The sequence below is a fragment of the Clinocottus analis genome, unplaced genomic scaffold (genome assembly GCF_023055335.1).
Source record: "Clinocottus analis isolate CAN_PGR_092001 unplaced genomic scaffold, fCliAna1.0.p SCAF_2, whole genome shotgun sequence".
In the NCBI taxonomy this organism is placed as follows: Eukaryota; Metazoa; Chordata; class Actinopteri; order Perciformes; family Cottidae; genus Clinocottus; species Clinocottus analis.
Window position 1 is genome coordinate 18,435,666 of NW_027175931.1, and position 13,457 is coordinate 18,449,122.

The 13,457-nt window shown below is 43.7% G+C and overlaps 3 protein-coding genes across 4 annotated transcripts in view; 2 read left to right on the forward strand and 1 right to left on the reverse strand.

Moving 5' to 3' along the window:
* Positions 1 to 8,024, forward strand: part of esamb (endothelial cell adhesion molecule b) — a 34,175-nt gene extending 26,151 nt beyond the window's left edge. Inside the window, exons 2-7 of the mRNA XM_068585391.1 lie at positions 355 to 500; positions 1,605 to 1,806; positions 2,214 to 2,369; positions 6,360 to 6,482; positions 6,568 to 6,697; positions 7,553 to 8,024. Of these exons, the coding sequence (XP_068441492.1) occupies positions 355 to 500; positions 1,605 to 1,806; positions 2,214 to 2,369; positions 6,360 to 6,482; positions 6,568 to 6,697; positions 7,553 to 8,024 (1,229 nt within the window). The remainder of the gene's footprint in view (positions 1 to 354; positions 501 to 1,604; positions 1,807 to 2,213; positions 2,370 to 6,359; positions 6,483 to 6,567; positions 6,698 to 7,552) is intronic.
* An 895-nt stretch (positions 8,025 to 8,919) lies between these two features.
* Positions 8,920 to 13,457, reverse strand: part of acad8 (acyl-CoA dehydrogenase family, member 8) — a 6,271-nt gene continuing 1,733 nt past the window's right edge. The window contains exons 2-11 of the mRNA XM_068585525.1: positions 12,698 to 12,798; positions 12,305 to 12,474; positions 11,761 to 11,870; positions 11,100 to 11,176; positions 10,876 to 11,013; positions 10,637 to 10,772; positions 10,130 to 10,227; positions 9,854 to 10,006; positions 9,664 to 9,766; positions 8,920 to 9,518 (exon numbers count right to left, since the gene is read on the reverse strand). Coding sequence (XP_068441626.1) covers positions 9,463 to 9,518; positions 9,664 to 9,766; positions 9,854 to 10,006; positions 10,130 to 10,227; positions 10,637 to 10,772; positions 10,876 to 11,013; positions 11,100 to 11,176; positions 11,761 to 11,870; positions 12,305 to 12,474; positions 12,698 to 12,798 — 1,142 coding nt within the window. The 3' untranslated portion in view covers positions 8,920 to 9,462. The remainder of the gene's footprint in view (positions 9,519 to 9,663; positions 9,767 to 9,853; positions 10,007 to 10,129; positions 10,228 to 10,636; positions 10,773 to 10,875; positions 11,014 to 11,099; positions 11,177 to 11,760; positions 11,871 to 12,304; positions 12,475 to 12,697; positions 12,799 to 13,457) is intronic.
* The window catches only part of thyn1 (thymocyte nuclear protein 1), a 4,765-nt gene continuing 4,602 nt past the window's right edge, over positions 13,295 to 13,457 (forward strand). For both annotated transcript variants that reach the window (XM_068585531.1, XM_068585535.1), the window contains exon 1: positions 13,295 to 13,448. The gene's annotated coding sequence lies outside the window, so the exon portion shown is untranslated. The remainder of the gene's footprint in view (positions 13,449 to 13,457) is intronic.

A 13,457-nucleotide genomic window follows, 5' to 3' on the forward strand; every position in this document is an offset into this window, starting at 1 on the left:
TAGATTTTGAGAAAAAATACACATAACACACGCAAGGATTAGCTGCTCTTCTTTGTTTTATATCCTTGAGAACTGATTGTCTTTGAGTTTTTGACTGTTTGTGGGACAAAACGAGGTGTTTGAAGACGTCCTACTATCTGGCTTTAGGAAAAGAAAATGGACGTTTTTCACCGTTTTATGACATATATATTGAGAAAATAATCAGCAGCTTAATTAAAATTCAAAGACAATATTAAATTGGAGACATGGAAGCTGGGAATGTCAGGAGAAATAAATAAAACGCAAACATAATGCAATTGAAGCATGACACAGGCTGACCTTCACGACTAACCGCTCCCTGTGTTGCTGTTCCAGGTGACACCAAGGAGGTGGAGATCCCCAGAGGAGAGATGGAGGTGGTCAGGGGCCAGATGGTGGTGTTACATGCCTGGTACAGCCCCAACTCAGACATTTCCAAAAACTCTGTCGTCTGGCTCTTCACGGGAAAAGAATCCAAGCAGGTGAGAAGGTCAAAGCGTCAGTAATGAAGGTCAAAGCGTCAGTAATGAAGGTCAAAGCGTCAGTAATGATCTGCTGTGCGGTTGACCCTGCTCTGACCTCTGGAGGAAAAAGAGGAGAGCCTCTGTGAGGGATTAATATAAAGAACAGTGTGTTTGCTGATCCTACTACTACTGTCTTGGAAGTCTTGAATACATGGAAGAAATATGATAGTGGAAACAATGAAAAGATAACTATTGACAGCTGTTTGATTGTTTAAAATAGCTTTAAATTTAGGTTTAAATTATTAGTAAGCTTTTTCACCTGCAAATTTTCTGGATAGATTTATTAAGAAAATAACTAATTGTTGGTTGCAGACTTGCAAAGAATAGTTAACCTATTGAAGTTACCTTTAATGTACTTTATAAATAAAAACATGTTTCAGGGATAAATATTAATGAACAAGACCAGGTACCACTAGGCCTCCAACACATTTTAATGTTACGTGACATATCCGGTACATATGCTGATAAACCTATCTAGTGATATGTAAAAGGATCTGTGCAGATTAGAATTATTGCCGGCATCCCTGCTGCTCTCAGATTCATGGAAAGGAAAGACGGATGTTATTAAGGAAAAGATGCCACTAATGACATGCCATCTATTTTTACTGCATTTCCTAAACGTGACACGAATTGCTGGTGAAACTGTACATAGTTGCACATAGTGTGTGTGTGTGTGTGTGTGTGTGTGTGTAGGGTCTTTGCATGATTAATATAATCTAAACAATTTCAGTGTCTGATGCCTGCGAGCTTATCTCAAACTGAAAATCTGACTAAAATTCAACATCCACCATCTGTACATGTCAGGATTATCTTCATGAAGGACGTTGATTTATGTTATATGGTTAATCTGCACATCTTAATATGGCCACAGCCATGTAAAGCATACACACATATAATTTATTTAAATGAGAATAAAGTCTTTCTCGTACCTTTTTTAAGAATGTGTCGCATTTCCTATAAAGTCTCAGATTTAAAACGTTGCTCTAATTATGAGTATTAATAATGACCAGAGCGACGATGCTGTGTCCATCGTTACCGTTGGATCTGATTCTTTGTGTTCAGGTGATAAACTTTAGCACCGGCGAAGTCGGGCACGGCCAGAACGAGTTCACCAAAAGAGTGGGCTTCAGCGCGGCCATGCCCTCAGCCAACCTCTCCATCTACATCAACAACACCCAGGAGTCGGACTCCGGGCTGTACTTATGCTCCGTCATCATCCCTGGCAGCGCTGGCATTTTCGGACAAATGCACTTAAATGTCAAAGGTAACAGACCCACGTCGTCAGAGGAACTCGAAAGGTCAAATTTAATCAGAGCGCTCCGTGACACGGCTCACGCAGCTCACTGAATTGGGAAATTCCGGCAAAATACAGATCTCAGATCGGCCTGGCCTGTTAAATATCATGCATTTATAAAAGTAAGCAATGTCCAAATAATATTCATCTGCTGTTTAGGGATTCACTTGGCTTTGAAGTCATTATGTCATCATCCAGCAGCAGATGGAAACAGATCAAAAACCGGTTTCTTATTTTCATGCAATATGACTGCAGCCGTGAAAAAAAATCTCCACTTTGTTTGCAGTGGATTAAAGTCTTACGTACAAGTTAATTATAAGCCTATTGATCATGTGTTCTTATATTAACACTATGCCTGTCTGTCTGTCTGTCTACAGTCCCTCCGTCTCCCCCAGTGTGCTCCATGACAGGAAACCCAGTGGTGAAGGGCAATGTGACTCTGAGCTGTAAGTCCAGTCATGGAAAACCCATCCCTCACTACAAATGGACCAAGGCTGCACCCATGACCGAGGTCTTCTTCGCCCCGATGCAGAGTGAGTGTTTCCTCAGCACATAATAACCAGGATCTTAACTTATACTTCATCGATCAGTTCCTGCAAAATACAAATACGAAAGTTGTATTCGCACAGGTTTTAATGTCCCTGCAGTCACCCAGATATGATGGAAGGTTGTGATGCTCACAGCATTAAATCATGTAATTCAACAATTTCGCTCACTTTTCTTCCTCTCATAGAAATAGTCCCTACAGAAACTGCTCATTTAAATCCCCTCATTACCACAGCATCACAGCAATTAAGCTTAACGAGCAGCAAGCTGTGGTGTCGGGAGCCATTTCCAGTGTTTTCTCGTGGGGTTTGACTATCAGACTAAATGCAGATTCCCTGAGACCACAGGAACTACTTAAGGCTGAAAAACTTATTTTTACTTCATCTGCATAAAAGCACTCTAACTAATGTATTGCTATTTTGTTATATTCTGAATTGAATGCGTAGAAAGGCGGAGGGGGATGGGGTGTTGAAGAACGCTTGCACACAACTGCGGCAAAACCTTACACTGGCTCATCGTGTCGTGTGCAGCTGAGCATGCTTGTTAGTCACATTTTTCTCCATTAAATTGGGTCGTTTTGGAGAGAAAGGGCGGTGAGAGCAACATTTGTCTTCAGTCAGGTTATTGCCAGCCAGCCTCACGTCCTTGTTAACGTAGATATGTGTCAACCGGAAGCAAAAATGGTAGAGAGATTCATCTATAAGCCTTGTTTATGTGCAGGTCCAAATGTCATGCACCTTCCTGCTGCCCCTAACACCTTACATGCAGGCGACGGTAAATCGTTGTGGTCCGGACACATCATTGACCGTTAGTCCCAGTCGCAGCAGTGGGCTTTCCTGATAGACGCTCCAGAGAAAGGTTCTTGGGCGTGCCCCGCCATGCACCACAGAACCCTCTCTACAGATCAAGTCAATTTAAACCGCAACATGCTCCTCTCGCAGTGTGCATGCTGTGTGCCTCCATCGTGATTTTCCTTATTTGGGAGATGTTTGTTTTTCAGATGACGCTGCAAAGAGAGCACCATCTGTTTATGAACAACGGGACTGAGCCTGATTGATTGAGTATTAACTTAACTGCTCTGATCTTTGGCCCTTATTATCTCTTTATGGCAGAAAAGTCCTCAGACTCAAAACATAAAAACTACTCGCTCTGATTGACCCAGGGTTTTTTGTAATGCAGCATGCACACTCGCGCCTACATCACATGTGCGTCTTCACCCTCTTACATGCCATCGACACTTGAATTCAAACCCATCTTTTTTTATCCGCTCGCGCTGATGTATGCTCTCTCTGTGACACTCCATGACTCTTATCTCTTTCAGCAATCTCTCTATCTCTTTCTGTTTTCCCTCTCTGCTGATCCTCTCTCGGCACTCCTCATTTCCTGTTGACCTTGGTGCCTAATCTAACAAGCCCCATGTCATTACTTGATCAACCCCCTCTAAGAGGCATAAGTTGGATTTGGGACTTGACTCCGCCTCCCTCCCCTCCCGTGTGTGCCACTCCTTCCCTACCTCTCATTAATGCTCACTCACTCTCTCTTTGCCATCTTTCCTTCTGCAAAAAGAATGGAGAGCCTGTCCCCAGCCCATGCTTGTCCTTGGGTTCATGGGTAAGGGTTTCACTCACACATTTTCCACTTATTCCCTTTAACTCCCATCCCACCTCCTGCCTGTTACATTCCGAGGTGTCATCATGTCACTTCTCAAATCACAGCCATTGAGCTGGAGACAGAAAACAAGTCAACCTGATTTGTTTGAATGCTTATAGGATACAATTTCAAGAAAAGAAAAGAAAAGCTGCACATAGGTGACAAACCAGGTTCTCAAATCTTAAACATTTACAATCTCCTTGCACATTCATTGAGTAAAGAATGTGCATGTTTAACTCTCAAGGAATAGCGGTAGTTTACCTCACTGTAATGTGTTTCATATTAAAAAAGAAAATCCTTAATATATCCATAATGAGAATGATATGAGAGCTGCATCTATTTCTATTTTGTAAACGAAAGGGTTGAATTTGTTTTTTTAAATATTTGTGGTCTGTGTGTTGTGTTAGATTTAGCTGTTGTCCTATTCAGTCTAACAGGATAATAAAAGTCCATTGTCGGGCAGAAATGATTAGGAATAATTCAAAGTAATTGGCTAATTTCTTGCACAGAGTTAACTGGTTGTATTAGAATTATAACATAGATAAATTAAAATTGTGACTGCGCTCAATTTTTGTGTGTGATCTTTTACATTAAATGTGAAAACTAATCCACTGCGGCTCGGACGTCAGCTGTCGTGGGAAGCGGCAAATCACACAACGAGCTTCATGTACGTCGATCACGTGTTGCGTGTCGGGGCTTAAACGAACGCTGCTCGGTGACCTTGCGGTGTCGGCGGGCGCAATATGAGTAACGCCCCTGTCATGATATGAGGCTGCACCTTCTGTATCGTCAGACCGGCCGCAGGCTTGAACCCGTTCCAAGCGCCGAGTCAGCTGATTTGGGTCCAGCTGCTTATCTGTCACAATTGGGTTTTTGGTTCTTCACAGCTGGTTTTCAAACCAGGGGATTAACTAATCACAGAGGGATAAGTGCATATCACTCTCATCTGCCACTGTTTCACATGGAAGCTATTTTTGTTTAGATTTCTGAGGCATGATTTTAATACTCTGGTCCAAAGGTTACCAATAAAGTGATGATCTGTTTAAGAATACCAGCTTCTTCCACATGCCTGGATGTTTTTATCTTATTTACTAACATCCATCAGGCCGACACAGACAGGTAATGCTTATCAGCAGCCACCTATTACCGACTACGTCTGACTTTTCCACTGTAGAGACAGAATTACTGTACTTCTGTGTGTGTGCACCTGCCTACATTAACTTTGCTCCTTGTGGTGCAGACAGAGCAAGACGCTCAGTCCACCCGACACCCAAACTTTGGGGGGTAAGGAAACAGTTTGGACACGGTGGTGGTTGTTAAGATGTGAACTTTGACTTCTCGTCTGATTTGAACGATTGACTCCGTGTGCGCCAGACGTGCATGAACACTTATGGGAGCAAACAACACACAGCCGCACACCCACCTTCATTTTGTCACATTCCCCACGAAAGCAAAATGAAAACAACCATCACATGAAGGCGTGCAGCGATGTGGCATCTGAAATTGGATTCCAGAGGATTTGTTGTGATAAGTCCCTCATGAAGCTTGTTTATTTCCTGCAGCCTATGTTTGCATCAACACAGCATTTTAAAGCCATGTGCTAAGAGGAACAGATTGTGTTGAATGGAAATACCCAGTTGAGACGGATGCATACACACACACACACACACACACACACACACACACACACACACACACACACACACACACACACACTTACTGCTGAGCCATAACCTTGGAGTGAGAAGATATTAAAACTGCTGACAAACGGCTTTATGTAGCAGAATCGTCTACAGAGTCCCAAACTATATACTGTAGGTCCTGGATGTGGGCCAATAGGGGATTGAATTCTGGATCATGAGCTGTAACTAATGATTTAACATCACCATGATATGTTGCACATGTTAATTATGTAATGATACAGATGACTGTTACACACAACACCTATTTACATCTGTAAATGAATAGGAACAAATCACATTATTTCAATGAGTAAATTAGGAATTAGTGTATTTATTTAATGCATTATGTCACAGCTGGGCTCTCAGACTGGGACAAAAAGAAATCTGAACTCTCAGGAAGAAAAAAACAACTGAAGGTTATTTGATTTGCCAATGCAGTTATGTTAAATGATGGTAATATTGTTTCCTTCATATAAAAGATCTATGAGAGGTTGAATAATATTCACATTACACTCCTGCAGTAGAGTTGTTACTTTTTCTAAATAGTTCCCTCGTGTGTAATAGTGTGGTGTAGTCCACTTGTGTATTACCAAGCTCTCTTGCACAGATGACTGACTCGTGTGTAACTCTGCGGTTGTTTCTCAGATGAGCGACACGGCACCCTGAGGCTGAGCAACCTCACTAAGAGCATGTCGGGGAAGTACATATGCCGAGCCAGCAACACCGCCGGCTCCGACAGCTGCTCCATTAACCTGGAGGTTATCACCTGTAAGCACACAGTATTTATACTGCGCCACGCGCCGGTGTATTCACCACACGAGGCGTTAATCCTGACCTGTGACGCCTTTCCCAGCTTCCAATGCAGGCATGATCGCAGCAGCCACACTGGGGTCCATAGTGGGGCTGGTGGCCATGGGCCTCTTCCTCATATTCATACTGAGGAGGAGAAGGGACACCGAGGAGGAGATGGCCAACGAGATCAAGTGAGAGCTTAACTTTACACTGAATGATGGGGCACTTTATTAGGTACACCCGAACAATCTCATGCAATTTATTGCTACAGAAACCTTTTACGAGGTTCAGGTCATGGTTAAAGGTGCTATGCTACTGGACTACATTCTACTGAGGATGTTTATACTGTCCTCTATATTTACATCAAGAAGAGGGCAACATATTAGAAACACCTCTGGCTCTAATATAGTCCAGTATAACACCACAAGCTAGGACCTCAATGCTGAAACGTCATTTAATTTACACATTATGACAGTTTCAACAAAACCTGATCATAAAAGTACTTTGAGGCCGAAAATGTCTGCATTAAATTGTACAAGTGTACCTAAGTGTGTGCGTGTGTGTCTGTGTGTGTGTGCGTGTGTGTGAAAAAGGTGGGAGAGGAGTGGCTGTACTCATTGCAATCTTATTTACGATCTTTATTTATTGAGGGCAGCACCAGCGAGAAGCTTCTCTCCGTTACATTCAATAATAAGTGGGGCGAGCACTCGCACGTTTTCATTTTGCATTGTTCCCTTCAGTCTACGCCTTTTTTCTTCTACTGTTGATAGTTCCTTCTGCTGACATTTACAGACAGGACTTTTTTTTTAAAGTATATTTATTGTGCTAGCACTACTTTTATCTAAATATTTTTGCTTCACGTTGTACATTTTGTAATAAATAATGTATACGGTAGTTAAATCTGGTACTTCTTTGTCAGACTTCAACGGGAGTGTGGAACACCGAAGCTGAATGTGTGTTGCCCTATTTCCTCGTCGTCATTTTAACTTTGTACTCCCTTTCATAAATGAGATTCCACTTCCTGCGCTGTGCTCTCTGCGTCACAGGGAGGACGCTCAGGCGCCAAAGCGAGTGTCGTGGGCAAAAAGTAACACCGGCTCGGACATCATATCCAAGAATGGCACGCTGTCCTCCATCGCCACCAGTCCGCGCCCCCGAGACCCCCTCCAGCCAAACTTCCACTACCCGTACTCCCCCACGTCGGCGTCGGACACCGGCTCGGTGATCAACGCCTACCAGCTGCGGCCCGGAGAGACCAGCACGCTGCAGGGGCTTCCCGGTTACAACGTGGGAGGCACCCCGTCGCGCAAACACAAGCGACCCCCGAGCACGAACGGGGGCCCCCCGCAGCTCCAGAGGAGCCCCGTGGTCGCCGCCGCGCCCAACAGGACCGAGGCTCAGCCTCAGGTGCCACCTGCACTCACCGTGTCCCCGCAGATCAGCTCCTCCACTCTGACGCGCATGGGGGCCGTCGCCGTCATGGTGCCTGCTCAGAGCCAAGCGGGCTCACTGGTGTAGGCCGGGAGGGAGGGAGGGAACGTATGCCTTGAAATGGAACGCACCTTCTCCACCAATGCCTGAACGGTTTTGAGAGAGGAAGACGTCTCGCGGGTCGTTTCAGTTTCTTTTTGGAAGAAATATATTTTTATTGACACTTTAAAAATACATTTTCAAAATGATATCCAATAACTTTATGATTTTGAGACTATATAAATAAAACTCTGACTTGAGAGTTGTTTGAACTGAATACGGTATTTGTGGTTTTACAGTATCCAGACACAGTTTTAGAGTTTTGCAGTTCTTGCAAAATATAATGCTTTGGCCATTTGTACAACAACTAAACTAAATTCAATTTTATAATTCCATTTGTATGGATCACTCTTCAGTCACTTCTCTCAGGCAAACTGCACTAGTTCAAAATCACAGTTCGACGTACGGGTTGTTTTATTTAACCTGCTGGAACAATGTCGGCACGGTCCCACGACATCTGCTGAGGGAACAATTACGAGTGTGTTGCCTGTTATGGTCGTTGGAATGTAACAGGAATAGTGTTGAAGTTAATGGTTTCTTACTATTTTGTTCAAAAGGTGCTTGGTATTACATGATCGTTACTGTAAACATGCGAGGCCATTATTCTATGGGATGACATTCGACCAACCCTCCGGCTGATGGTTTTTTCTTCTTCTTGAAAGTATACTAAACTCTGTAAATAATGTGTTGGTGACTTGTTGAGGTTGAAAGGCTACATGTAGCACTTTTAATGCAGTTCTGATTGTTGATCTTTTTTCAATAAAGTGTTTTGGAGTGTTTGAGTTTAGCAAGACGGACGTATCACTTCACTTATTACTCGTGCAACTATTTGTAGAAAATGTAACCCCCTCGCCCACCTTCCCCAAAAAAAAGACACATTCAATTTATAAAAGCTAATATTTAATTTCGAGTGTTAAATTTACAATATATAACCCACAAGCCATACATCTGTGGCAGAACACACATCACGTAAGGATCCAGTAACCGTGATTATAAATAAGCTCTAAAAGGCCACTTTAGGCACAGAGCTGCATGTGATATAGATATGTAATATACAGTAGGGCAATCAATACCTTTTATTAACACTGACGGTGGTGTTGAACCCTTTTAAGCAATAGTTTGTATCCACACAAGCAGCCTCATACCAAAAAGGTTTAGATGAAGAACCTAAACCAAACTTTTCTCTCATTCCTGACTATTGTTAGTTAGATCTTCACCGCTGCTGGTGAGGATTTACATGCTGCCAGTGTCGGTAAAAATGAAACCATTATTCTAGAAAAACCTTTGTTTTACTGACTGGTTTACCCCAAATCCTACGATGCGGAGGGCATTTTAGGAAACCAGTCACTCCGTAACAAATCAGATATGAAGACCATTACAATATGGTCACTACTGAAGTCACTAGAAGAACCAGGGGAAAGACGCATCAGGACTCAGTCAGCAGATTTCGGGAAATGATCATCCTCATCACCTCATTGGTGCCTTCAGGGGAAACAGAATGAGAAGAACAAGTGACACAAACTGTAGTTACAGAAACACAGCAAGACGGCTGCCGAGAATAACAGGCAATCATATTTAATCTGACGCTCATGACGGCGGTAAGAGGAGCCGGCTAGAAAAGCCTCACCCTCCAGGATCTGGTGCACTCGGATGTCTCGGACAAACTGCTGCACTGCATAGTCTTTGAGGTAACCGTAACCGCCGTGCATCTGGAGAGCCTGGTTACAGATCTGTAGAGAAAAGGAAAGGTGGCAATAGAGCAAAAGTTAAATGAGGAAAAACAAAAGCTCTTACTGTTACTGCTCCACGTTACTCACGGTAAAGCACTCGTCTGTGGCGAAGTGTTTGGCCATGGAGCAGAGAGAAACGGCTTCAGGCCGGTTCTCCTGCAGCGCAGTTGCAGCTGCACGCACCAAAAGGCGAGACGCCACCAACTTGGTGGCCATTTCTGCCAGCTGGAACTGAAGATACTACACACACACACACAAGCACACAGACACAGACACACACAGGGGGAGAGAAGGAAGGGCGGATTCAAGATGACGGGCAGCAACAGTGTTTAAATACTTTGAGGCGAGGATCCTTCAACTGACCTGGTTGTTGGAGAGCGTCTCTCCAAACTGCTTGCGCACCAACAGGTGATCCCTCGCGAGCAGGACGGAGGCGTGAGCCGCCCCGAGAGAACAGGACGCTGTAAGAGGAGTGTCGGGGTGAAAGCTGCTGAGGGTGAAACGGCTTTTTGCTACAAGGTTGAGTGTATCGACTTGAAGAAAGATGCGTTTTACTACTTTTGAATGACATTTTTTATGTTAAAAAAAGAGGAAGAATGTGTAATGTCCTCTTTAATGTCGGCTTCCGACAAACATTTTTCACTCGACACGCCCACTTTGTAAACAATTTGCACAAAATTGTACACAAATCTGTCGCCAAAAGGCTCACCTGCTTAAGAGACAAAATTATTACATCTGCAAAAAAATGCTTATTTTGACTTAATAATTTCCATAAATCAGACCGATTCCAATCATTTCCTCTAGAGTACACTACACAGGTAGGTGTCATTAACACTGTACAGTACACTTGAATAGGGCTTCCCTCCTCACCAATATTAATTCTGCCTCCATTCAGGCCTTTCATGGCCATGTTGAATCCTTGCCCTTCCGCACCGAGCCGGTTGGCCACTGGGACGGCACAGTCCTCCAAAATCACCGCCCTGGTCGGCTGGGAGTTCCACCCGACCTGGAGAGCAGAAGGTAAAAACAGAGCGCGACCGTGACTTACTTCTGCCATCTAGTGTTACCTGCAAGCATTACCAACCATCAACAACCACAATGAACTCTACCTTCTTTTCCTTTTTCCCAAAATTGAGGCCCGGTGTTCCTTTTTCTACCAGCAAACAGGAAATGCCTTTGGCTCCTTTTGCTCCCGTTCTGCACATCACAACATAGACGTCCGTGTCCCCCCCTCCACTGATGAAGGCCTGAAAGGTCACAAAGAGGGACAAGTTTCACTTACTGTGTAAAAGAGAGCATTGACTATGACACAGGCCCAAACATCTGCGATTACCTTCGAACCGTTCAAGACGTAATGGTCACCTTTCAGCTGTGCCGAGGTCGAGAGGGACGCAGCGTCGCTTCCGCTGCCTAGAGTCAAAGGTCGCAGGTTTAATAGTTTGCAGTGCACACACGCAGAGCAACAATAATGACTATATTACGCAGAACAATTATGTTTAACCCGTTGAAAACTGTCGAACCAATTTTGTCCTTTTTCCTGTGTTTGAGTTGTCGTAGGAAGCCCAAATTAATTCCAACACTTGTGTTTATTGTATGTATTTGTTCAGCAAAGTCTTGGGGAAATAAAGGATATCTGCAAAAAAAGTCACTTTTAAAAGATATTTTGATCGTAAACATCCAGCATGATATGAGCCAGATTCCCCAAAAATGCCTCCTGGAGCGTCAATAAGACACCTTTTTGGAAAGATTAGGACCTAAAGAATCAGAATCTGCAACATCAGAATCTGCAACAAGAGTAAGTTTCAGTCAAAAGAACTGTGTTGTTTGGTTCAAAAATTTAAAAATTATCTATTTTATGCCAAAAGATTGTCTGATTGGGGCATGCTGGGACTTAAAAACGGGAGCGGGAGGAGTTTCGCGCAACGTTTCCAAATCTTATTCAAGGAATAAGGAATAAGATTTCCTTATTCAATCTTTGCCACATAAAGACTGACCTGGTTCAGTGAGACAATAGGAGGCAAACTTTTCCATCGAACAGAGATCTGGACAGAACTTCTCCCTCTGCTCCGTATTGCCAAAGGTGTCGATCATCCAGGCACACATGCTGCAAAGAAAAGGAGCAGACTGAGAATGTGCATGCAAATTCATAGAAAATGTTTCACAGATATCAATATAGCGCCCATTATAGTGGAAAGTGCTCACAAGTTATTTCATGTACCTATTTATTCATTTTAAAATCAAAAAGCAAAGAAGAAATACATATGTGGGAAAAAAAAGAGAAAGTCAAATCGATCTATAATTTAAGACTGTTCGACGAAAGTGTTCATCTGTAAGCATGAATTACCAAAACACATCACTGTTGTCTCCAAGATGTAGTCTGGACCTATTGAGGAGTAAGGTTCTAATAGACTCAGTCCCGAGACGGGTAACCGATCTGGCCAATGTGCTTATTCGGGCCATACACAACCAGTGTTAAGTCATTTCCATCTTGTTGTAATTTAGGTACAAGCCATTGATGCAATATATGAGGCTCTGTACTTGTGGATGCTGATGTAAGCTGTGGTGCTGACACATCCTGTGGACAAGGCCTCAAAGATGACGGATGTGTCCAGCCGAGAGAGACCGGTTCCTCCAACATCCGGCTGAACGTAGATCCCGCCAAACCCCAACTGGGCCGCCTTTCGCATGGTCTCGATTGGAAAGATTTCCTGGAGGGAAAACAACAAAACATAACGACAGTTGATGATGTCCTGCTAAAATATACCCTAGCAGGATCAGACCATAATATAATGTACGACTGTAAGAAGTGCTTCAAAGTATTGTACAATGTAGATGCAGAGGCACCTCCTACCAAGCAAATCCTTTAAAAACACACACACACACACACACACACACACACACACACACACACACACACACACACCTACTTACCTTTTGGTCCCACTCTGCCATGTGTGGAGCCATTTCATTGGCTGCAAAGTTAAACGCCACTTCTTGAAACTCCTTCTGCTCCTCTGTGAGTCCATGAGCAGCTGTCAACAAAGAGCAGAGAACACATCAGATGCAAGTGTAGTGTGTGTGTGTGTGTGTGTGTGTGTGTGTGTGTGTGTGTGTGTGTGTGTGTGTGTGTGTGTGTGTGTGTGTTTTGAAATGCATCCCATAAGGTGGCAGGTGTTCAGTCCCGGGATGAGTTCCCGGTGGGCCGCTTCACTTCTGGGCCGGTCGAGAATTTTATTTGTTGACATTTGTCACGTTAGTCGATCTTCTCTTAAAGTGAGCTACACACGTATCGTATTCTGAAACCGCAGCCTCTGCATGAGTTGTACAACGCAAGGAAGTTTACCCCTCCATAGAGTTGGTTCGGTCCATTATGGAACCAACCAACTCTATTTGGGAGGGGAGAACTTCCTCGCGTGGTACAATCGGTGTACCAAGCGAGGAAGTTCTCCCCCTTTCCAAATAGAGTTGGTTCGGTCCTCAGCCCGTCTTTTCCAAAAAGTTTTCTCAGATAGGCTAGTAAGGCTACCGATAGCTGGGCCGGCCCGACCGTAACGGTACGCGTCATGGAGGATGGACAGGAGGAATCCAGGTTGAAAACAAGAAAGGCATTGGAGGAGGAGGAGGCCAAATGTGCCAACCTAACCGATTTATTTTTCAAGAGGACAAACACAAGTGGCAACTGGTAAAGCGA